At 33.2% G+C, this 10596-nt stretch overlaps 1 protein-coding gene across 1 annotated transcript; it reads left to right on the forward strand.

Annotated features, from left to right (window-relative positions):
• Positions 1-377: 377 nt before the first annotated feature.
• LOC106774538 (protein yippee-like At4g27745) lies at positions 378-2391 on the forward strand. Its single transcript, XM_014661566.2, has 2 exons — positions 378-762; positions 1950-2391. The coding sequence occupies exons 1-2, from the start codon at positions 670-672 to the stop codon at positions 2175-2177; spliced, it is 321 nt and encodes a 106-aa protein (XP_014517052.1). The 5' UTR covers positions 378-669; the 3' UTR covers positions 2178-2391.
• Positions 2392-10596: the final 8205 nt, after the last annotated feature.

The raw sequence follows: 10596 nt of genomic DNA on the forward strand, positions 1-10596 counted from the left end.
CAACCTCAGTTCACTAACCTTTAAAGAGATAGTTTAAAACAGAACACCGGAGAAACGTAGGTTGGAGTTAGGGAAAATTACCGAACTTTAAGTGCGGTTGTGGAATTTTCCTGATCGGCACCGATCAAATCCACCACAAAACTTCCAAACGTAACCCTAAGAAAGGAAATAAAAGACAACTCTTTCAAATTAATTAATAAAAACATGAAAATTGGGTTTAACCTCGACAAGCTACCTGTTTTTTTTTTTTTTTTTTTTTTTTTTTTTTTTTTTTTTTTTTTTTTTTATCTTGTAGAAAGAATTTGATATATCCTGTGCAAGTAAGTGGTGGGGTTTATTGCGTCTTTATCTGATTACCATATATAATACAATTTATTTTATTTTATTTTGAAGAGGCTAATTGGGAATCTTCATTAAGCTTTGTGATCAAGCCTACTCTTGCACGCTAACTAACGACATATTTTCTTCTTATCTTATTGTTGCAGACTTTTGGGTCATCATTGAGCTTGGTGTAGGTAAAGAAATTTCATCACTTTTGTTCCTCTGCGCCCTTTTCTTCATCTCATTCATTTATAATCCAAACCTTTGCTCTGTTACTCCCTTGGATCACCGGTGTTTGGTTCATTTGGAGCAGTGAGGTCTTTAATCTGATTTTTTTTTAACCAATTCATGGCGGAACTGATAGGACCCCGCTTGTATTGCTGCTCTAATTGTAGAAACCAGGTCTCACTCCACGATGATATAATTTCCAAGGCTTTTCATGTAAACCTTCTCTTTCTCTCTCTGTTTTACTTTTTTGGGTGATTTTGGGACCAAAAATGTGTATGGAATACTTTCTTTTACATTTTAAGTGAAAATTATGTGATTTTTTACAGTTGACTTCATAGATGTATATATGACGGTTTTGTTGCCAATTGAAATCATCATCTACCTATTTTACCTTCCACCACATGACCCTCCTGGTTCTTCAAAAGGGTGCTGAATATTATTGTTTCTAGGTGTCATTACTATTACAAAGGTAAAGGGAAATTCCAGGTGATTTCAAGAAAGGAAAGAAATTTGAGCTCATGTTTTGTAATTGAGGTTAAGTACAGAAGTGTGGTTCAATCAACAATGAGACTAGTCTCACTAGAGTCACTTCTATAGCCAAATGTCTATATTTCTTAATACTATTAGGATTACAATGAATTCAGGCCTTATGTTCACTTTGAAAATGAAAAAGTTTTTATTTATTTTTTTAATTTTGATTTCAGGTTAATATTTGGATAATCCCTCATTCTGTTTTTTCTTAATTGGAAATCAAGGATGTCAGTCTGTACTAATATTGAAGAATTTCTAATGCATTATGGGTTGTCTAAGTTTTATGTAATGATTACATGCTCAGTGGAATAAAGAAAATTCCCAATAGCTATAGAAGAAAGTTTGACATGCTTCCACATGATGGCAGTTTTGGCAAATTAAGGTTCTGAATAAATAAATACTGAGAAGACATGGTGTTTACAATCAATTAGCTGTACATACACCAAGTGACAGTAGTTATATAGATGTCTGTTGGATGTGGCTGTTGCTGTGATTCTCAATGTATGGGTTTTGGTTGAGTATGACTTTGGTTGAAATTTGAAAGCATAATTTCAAATGTGGTCGCGGGGAGACAATGGCAGTGTTAAAGATGTGGAAAGTAGGAGATTTAGATTTTCGACCTATCTTTGTCTCTGAGTATGTTATTGACATAACAGTCAAACATCACCAAGATTGCCAATATGTTGTGTTCTGTTCATTCATTATTTGACATATTTCCTAGAGGAAAATATTCCCAAGGCATCTTTGTATGTGTTCTCATTTGGTTGTTCTCGGTATTTAGACATAGATTTAAGGTTTATGATTTTATCTGGTACAAAAGCTTTACGGGGTCATTTTTCTTAAATTGTCGTTCTAAATTTTATAATCAGGGAAGAAATGGCCGAGCCTTTCTGTTTTCCCATGCAATGAATGTTGTGACAGGGCCAAAAGAAGACAGGCATCTATTGACTGGCCTCCACACTGTTGCTGATGTTTATTGTGGTGATTGCCGTGAAGTGTTGGGTTGGAAGTATGAAAGAGCTTATGAAGCGTCCCAGAGGTACAAGGAAGGAAAGTTCATACTTGAAAAGTCAAAAATTGTTAAGGACAACTGGTAGCATTACACCATAACCTCAGTCCATTCATTCTGCTCTTCATGTTGCTTCTTTCATGCTTTGTTGTGTAATCTTGTATAGGAGAACCTTCAACCATTTGAAAATTGTCATTGTTTCCCCACCTTCAATTTCCCCAGGTTATGGCCAGAAATGAAATTGGTATATAAACTGTTTATTCCTTGTTAATAGTATTGTGTATTCATTTCTGCTCTATGGATATCATGGCATGGTTACAGATTTCTTTTTGGGGAGACGAACTTTGCTGACAGGCAAAGTTTATTACTCAGGTTATTTTGATTCTCTTGGATATAAAGTAATAGATCTTCTTATGGTTAAATTTGATATTTGGTAATAGCACAAATTGGCCAGCTTCAAAGTTTGGCCTTTTGGATGGTCCCTTTCCACGATTGAAGTTGTAATTTTTAAGTTCTGCTTCAATTTTTCAATTATTGTAAGCTGTTCGTACATAAAAGAATATATGTTATTCTGCTTCAATTTTTCTCATCCATGCATTCAGTTCTCTTGACCACTTACAATGTTCCGAATTTTTTGTTGTTTTGAAAGGCTAAGGATAAAACTTTTATTAAGAATATTAAAACAAAGTCAATAACATCCAACATCAGAATAAAAAAGGAGGGAAAATAGGGTACCAGTTCCTCCCGGCCTACATATCTTTACATTCATTAGAAGCATATTATTAACTATTGAACACTTTCCTTTACTAGTGTGTTACTCAAGGTATACGCTGAATATAATTCTTGAAAACAGTAATTTCCGATGCAGCGTAAGTTTTTATAGAACAGTAAGTTTTGAGATTCAGGAAATTTGAAAAAAAAAAGTAGAAGGTTTAATAAAATTCATGAAATTTAGTGAAGTCCGTCACATAAAAAGAGAGTACACATAATTTGGTGGATTTCATCAAATTTGGATCAATTTTTCAACATTGTTAGACAGTGAGCGTGTTGCATAATTGTCAATGATATATACTAGTTAGTAGAATTTCATACCATCGACAAAGATTTTGGATTCAATTATTTTACTCTATATACGTTCATTGCCATTTGATATCATGATAATAAACCCAAGGCTTGTTGCATGGAGTACTTCACACATTCATATATTTTCTTCCTTTCTTATTTGTTCAATAATATCCAAGCAAGCTGAGAGAAAGATTCTTCTAGAGAATTTAAGTTGTAAAAAATACTGACAATATATAATAAAATAAAATTCACGAATAAAGATTTTTTGAGACGTGTAGATCTATGAGTAAATTTGATAATAACAAAACTAGTAAGAAAGACTCTTTTTAAAAAAAGTACGAATATCTATAATATTATAAAAGAAAATATAATAGATAAGAGAAAGAAGAAAAGAAAATATGAAAGTATGTTCTTTGATAGAGATATCGTTAAAGATTTTTTCCTTGTTTTAAATGAAGAAAACACCGACTTTATTTATAGAGTTTGGAGAGTACATGTGACTGCCCCATCACTGAAAATGTGAGAGAGAATCCCGAGTCTTGCAGTTGGGGAGAACTGTGTCAACAAACCAAGACAGTGGGGAAACTCTTGAGCCTTGCAAATAAGAGCTTGATCACAAGAAAGAACTATTCATCGTGGAACGTTCACTCGTTGCTTTTGGAAACTTAGTTTTGCAATACTAGTTTTATAACAATCCCCCACATATTGCAAGAGACAAGAAAGAAAGAAAAGAAGAATTTTCTGAGGTTTTATAAGATGTAATGCATCAGAATTGGTATAATAAGATATATGAACCAATCCTAGATAAAGAAACTTAACACACAATATAATCGATATAGCAAACTATATGAACCAAGGACACTTGACATGTGTTAGAGGTTTATTAATCACAATACACACCATAATCCTTGTTGTTATCGCTGTGTTGTGCTTATTAGGCTATGCACATGCCCGATATTTATGATTGTTCTAGAGATAATGCCAAGATCTCATGTAAACGGTTTCATTTGACACTCATATAGGTGATTTCATCAAATGTATACTGCAAATCATACACCACCCGTAAAGGATATGAAGATCATTAAAACCTTTGTTTAAATTAAAATTCTTTCACCACATAAAAATTTTAATTACAAAGTTTAACCTTTCAATAATGTAGTCTCTAGCACTTTCGCACACACACCATAGGAATGAACATATTTGATTTAAAATCAATTTAGTGCTATCAAAAAAAACAAGTGACTTGTTTTTACTAATATGAACTTTATTCATGGGATCTCCAATCACAAAGGTTGGGTTACCATCACTTGTTTGTTTAGTGGCTTAAGTCTTATTCTCCTCGATGTTTCTAATATCATATTTCTTACTAATGGTTTTGTCAGAGGATCTGTTGAATTCTGTTTTGACTTCAAATAACCAATGGAAATAGTTCCACTTTTTAGCAACTACTTCACCAAATTGTGTCTCAATTGTATATGTTCGTTCTTTTCATTATAATTCTTGTTTTTAGTTATAACTATTGTTGATTGACAATCATAATGTATTGACACCAATGGAGTTGGTTTCATTCATAGTAAAATGTTTACTAAGAAGTTTTTCAACCACATAGCCTTACTACCATCCATCTCAAAAGTAACAAAGTTATATTCTATTGTTGATTTTGCAATAATTGTTTGTCTGACTGATCTTCATGTAATCGCACCACCTCCAAGTGTGAATACATAACCACTAGTACAATAGGAAATCCATTATATTCAATGACATAATCCATTAAACCTCTTAAGTATCTCATAAGCTTGGCAAGTGGATTTCAGTGTTTTTAATTTGCATATTGAGTGTGCCTACTCAATCTACCTACTGCATAAGCAATATCAGGTCTAGAAAAGCTCATCAAATGTAATAAGCTCCCCGTTATTTGCGCATATTGAAACTGAGAGATAAATTCTTCTATATTTTTCATTAATTTAGAGTTAACATCATAGGAGTACTCATTAGTTTGAAGTCATAATACCCAAATTTCTTAAGTTTCTCAATATATTGTTCTTGGGATAGTAATACATTATCTCCATTCCTTATGATTCTAACACAAGGGGTACTCATTGGTTTGAAGTCATAATACCCAAACTTCTTAAGTTTCTCAATATGTTGTTCTTGGGATAATAATATACTATCTCCATTCTTTATGATTCTAACACCTAAAATTATATTGGTTTCACCTATGTCTTTCATTTCAAAATTCGATCCTAAAAACAATTTTGTTCTAGCAACAATCTTGTTACATGTACTAAAAAATAACATGTCATCTACATGAAAGCATATAATGACACAATCACCATTTTCAGATTTAGAGTACACACATTTATCAACATCATTAGGTGAAAAACCATCACAAAAGAACACATTATCAAGTTTTTCATATCATTGTTTTGGTACTTGTTTCAACCCATACAAAGATTTTAAAAGTTTGTACACTTAATACTCTTGACTAGGTGCAACACACCTTTCAAGTTTGTGAACATTATGAAGGGTGTGTTGTACCTAGTCAAGATAATAAAGTATGTAAACTTTTAAATTCTTTGTATGGGTTGAAACAAACACCAAAGCAATGACATGAAAACCTTAATAATGTATTACTATGTGATGATTTTTCACCTAATGATGCTGATAAATGCATTTACTCTAAATCTGAAAATGATGACCATGTCATTATATGCTTGTATGGTGATAACATGTTAATTTATGGTACATGCAATGAGACTGTCACTAAAACTAAATGGTTTCTAGAATCGAATTTTGAAATAAAAAAACACGGGTAAATCCAATGTATTTTAGATGTTAGAATCATAAGGAAGAGAGATAGTATATTACTATCCCAAGAATAATACATTGAGAAACTTCTTATGACCGACTTGAAACTAATGATTACCCTTTATGATATTAACTCTAAATGAATGAAAAATAGAGGAAAATATATCTCAGCCTCAATATGTCTATATAATTGGCATCTTACTGCATTTAATGAACTTTTTTAGACTTGATATTGCTTATGCAGTAGGTAGATTAAGTAGGTATACTCAATGCCACTAGTGGAAAAATCGCTTTTTATGATAGGTAAAAATGACCTATTATGATAGGTAACCTGACATCATAGTTCTGGGCATCATAATAGGTCTATGCATTTTATGACATACAAAAAACTCCATCATAATAGGTCCAGCGTATTATGACAAACATTCTGTCACCTATCATAATAGGTCCAGTGTATTATGATAGATTTTCACTTATCAGTCATAATATAACGAATTTATTATGATGCAGTTGGATTTATCTATCATAATATGTAGCGTTTTATGATGTAGATTTTTTCACCTATTATAATATGTAGAATATATTATGACAAGTAATTGTTCACTTATCATAATATATACTTTTCAGAAATAAGCTTTTATTACATACATTGTTTACCTATTATAAAAACTTGTTTTGTAAAAAAAATTTATTATTACATTTGACAACCAATTTAAAGCTGAAACTGGTTTGATCCAAAAGTCATTCCGCAATTTTGAATTTATTCATAACTGCGCAAACTTAATTTTGTGACCAAACCCATGAAAACTATTTACATGAGATTCACTTTCTCTTGTTGACATGATTACCCCCATCCTAACAAAACTTGTAGTCTTAAGTTGTTCCCCTGTAACTGTTGATTAATTTCCTCTAAATTAGTTCTGGTGGTTTCACTACAATTGACTGAGAGATTCCATTTCAATAAATGTTTTTGAGCATCTCCTCCAGTTTTAACAAGATCTACAGCACCACCATGATGGTGCATCGATGGTCGTTGCTGCAATACAAATTGATACCCTTTTAACGAAACATCAGGCTGACCAGTTTCTTTCTCCAATTGCACTTGAGCGTGACTCTCTGAAAGAAGCTTTTTTTCATGTCTAGGAAATACTGCATCCTCCACCCTAGAAGCATTATTATTGCTACATAGTTCTCTGTGTTCCTCATATGTTACATTGACATTACCAAGAATGTTTTCAACATTTTCCTGCTTGCTTATGTTTTCAGAGCCCACAGAATTATCTTTCGCTCAAGACATCTGCTTATCATCCACTTGCATGCTCAATTCTGACTTCTCATCTAAAAGGCTTAACTCCTCAGTGCAATTCTTCCCTTTGACAATTTCAGACCTCATCGCAGGTGCATGTTTTAGTCTTGCCTCATTAACAGAATTTGTTTCTAAATTCTGTAATTTAAGAATGTTACTCTTAGCAGGCTTGCATGGTTTAGAAGTTTTCTGTAATTGGCTATGTGAAGGGAGCTTTTGCCTGCAAATAAGTAATAAACATGAATATGAAATCGTCACATGAGCATTATATTAATCATGATACATGTACTTAAATAAAAAAAAAAACCAAATAAAATCACATACTATAGAAAAGAATCCGAATAAGGGAGATGGCATCCGCAGGCCTAATAATTTTGTTGTTTGAAGTTGTGTCTCTTGCTTTTTCTCACTAACGTCAGATGGGCCTCGTGAGAGACTAGTTTCTGACACCTTATTTTCTTTAGTTCCTAACTGAATCTTTCTGGCTGGTGGATGTGTTTCAACTGAGTTATTCTGTGTAGTCAAAAAGTTTCAAGAGACGAATCATGAGACTACTAGTTAAGTAAAAGGAATTGAAAACTTGATAAATGTTATAAAATCACAGCCTCCAGAAGTTTAAAGTTCCTACGAAGTGTTTCCCAGCTGGCGTGGGTAGTGTTCTGGTAACCGAACCTTTATCATCATGAACAACCTTTGGGTTACTTGGGATGGTTTTAGGATTTTTTGACAAGGCTTTTACTACCGTGCTTCAAAGGATTAGTGGCTGTAGAACAGAAACAAAATTAACTAAATATTACCGCTAAATTCATGTCATGTAAAAGTTAGAAAAAGCTCATTGAGATCACAAACCTCAATAAAAAATAAATTTATTAGATGATCTATTTTCACATTGTATTATGCAACAGTACAAGTACTAACTGTTGTATCTCTTCTATTTAGTCTTGTCAAAGTTCATAAGATAAAAAGGAAGAAACAAAAGCGAGTTGAATAGTATACCTGAAGGTGCAATCTGATTTCTCTTGGAGAAACTTGCAGTCAAGATTTGACTCCTAGCGGTTGTTGTACCATAAAATAATATGCACACAGATGACTCGGGATTTTCAGAATGAAGCTTTCAGCTAAGTTAGTAAATAAATGTTCCAACAATCTATCAGTACAATAAGGTTGATAGATACCTGAGTCAGGTGTGCCCATGTTTCAAGACATTTTCTATCAATTTGAAGTGATTTTAGATGTGCATCTTCAACTTTCTTATATTCACCGATTGAAGATAATGCTAAACCCTGTAAAAGAAAGTGTTTACTCAGAAAAATAATAAAGATATATTTTCATGTGACATGTGAGAAACCCAACATAAAGGGCTCATAATCAATGAGGACTAAAATGTTAAGACTCGGGACCCATCAATATGTGTATGCAGACTTATTATCCTTGTGTAATTTCACACAAGCTGAAAGGTCTTCAACGGTAGAATTAAACTGTTTAAATTTGAAATTGACCATTCCTACATTGAATTTTATGAAAAACTTACATTAGACATATATAAGTAGCATTACTCAATAGAAATAAAAGATCAACATTATCACAAGAATAATTTATAATCAAAATTCAACTTGAAATTAACAGTAGACACGACATAATTATTAAAAAGGAATAATATATTCATTTCACATGAAACTAACGAAGTCAAATCTTCAATAGCATGAGATGTCCAGAAACAGTAATGAATGTCACATTATGAATTCTTATGAGGGCAAGAAAATCATTTATAGTAAAAAGTGATTCAACTGAGATCTTACTTAAGTAACTGAAAATTTCAATCACCTTCTTTTCAACGATATATATAATAAGATCACTAGTCAAACAGTGCCTTAACATGACTCTACATAAGTCTTAACAACTGCAGTAGTTTTAACAACTACTAAATCGAAGAAATCGGGGCAGTATAAGCTTTGGCCAATGCAGCAGGCTTTGGAGAAAGCACCAATCTTTTTATCTTCAAAAGGAAGAGCATCAGACGAATGTATAAACAAATTTTCTTCAATCTCCTACAAATTTAACGATGTACCTACGTACTCTTCTTCGTGGATCACTTCCAAATCCAACCCTGACTTAGAAGAGGCGTGCCACTAATCATAGAAAGCTCCTCCAGATTCAAAACACCTGAAAAGTAAAATTCAAAACAAATCAACCAATTAATTAATTAATTAATCAATCAAATAATAGAACAACTAGAGCGATCGATTTTCATTGTTAATTAACGGATAATGGAGAGAAGAGAATAACTTCTTCAGTAAAGAAAGCTCGATTCCACGCCAAGCTCTTGCGCAAATTGTAAATGCCTCCTTTCTTCTTCTTCTTCATTTGATGAGGCTCTAAGCTAAGCTTCTGTGGTTTGTTCCAATCCACGTTCTCTTTGTTGGCACTGTCANTAACGGAAGAATTTCCATTTTCAGAATCCGCAACTCCATTTTTTGCATATGCATTAGATAAATCAGTATTAAATCAACAATTATTCATAAAAATTAATCCAGAAATGGAAAACAAAAAAAGAGAATTCCATAGCAAAAAAACTTAACCGGTTTGAAGATGAATCGATCTGATAGGTATGAGAGGGGAGCAAGAGAAGACATCTGCAGTGGTCGGTGCTTAATCATCGAAGAGCAACGTATTGTCTTCGTCTAGAAGCGGAATGTTAGAAACGGAGTCCAGAAACCCCAATCTTGTGAAGCCCTAGCAATGCGCGACTTGTACTCTTCCCTCAAAGTCTCGTCCTTGTCCTCTAAGCGGCTGAGATCGATGACCAGAAGCTCACAATCCTCGGCGACCACCAGGAGACGGCATGGAGGCGTGCATATGGTGTGGATGCTCCGACTAGTGTACGCGGCGTGGAGGCTTCGAGACAACGTGAAGATGTTAACACTCTTGCAAGTGTATCAGATCGTATCAAGTAATAATAAAACGGTAAGTCCGAGTATCTTTTCCTAAAGGACTCTTAGGCCGAAACGCTCGTGTGATGTTTTGAAATCATAAGACTTGAATAAATGACAATTTGAGTTTTAAATGCAAAACAGAAAATAAACATGCATGTGAAAATTGATCAATTGACAGTTGACCAATATGGATGAATAGTGTTGTTGGGGTTACGGTTTCATCCTAATCCACTCTCAAATACCTACTATTCTTACTAAATTCGAATTTTTTATCATTGTTCATGCCACTCTCTAAAATCCCCTACTATCAATATCTTGATAAATAGAGTCTACTCCTAATTACTAGTTTACTATGTCTAGTCTCCCTAGCAATTATTCATGCATTACATAATTCG

This window comes from Vigna radiata, chromosome 10 (genome assembly GCF_000741045.1).
Source record: "Vigna radiata var. radiata cultivar VC1973A chromosome 10, Vradiata_ver6, whole genome shotgun sequence".
In the NCBI taxonomy this organism is placed as follows: Eukaryota; Viridiplantae; Streptophyta; class Magnoliopsida; order Fabales; family Fabaceae; genus Vigna; species Vigna radiata.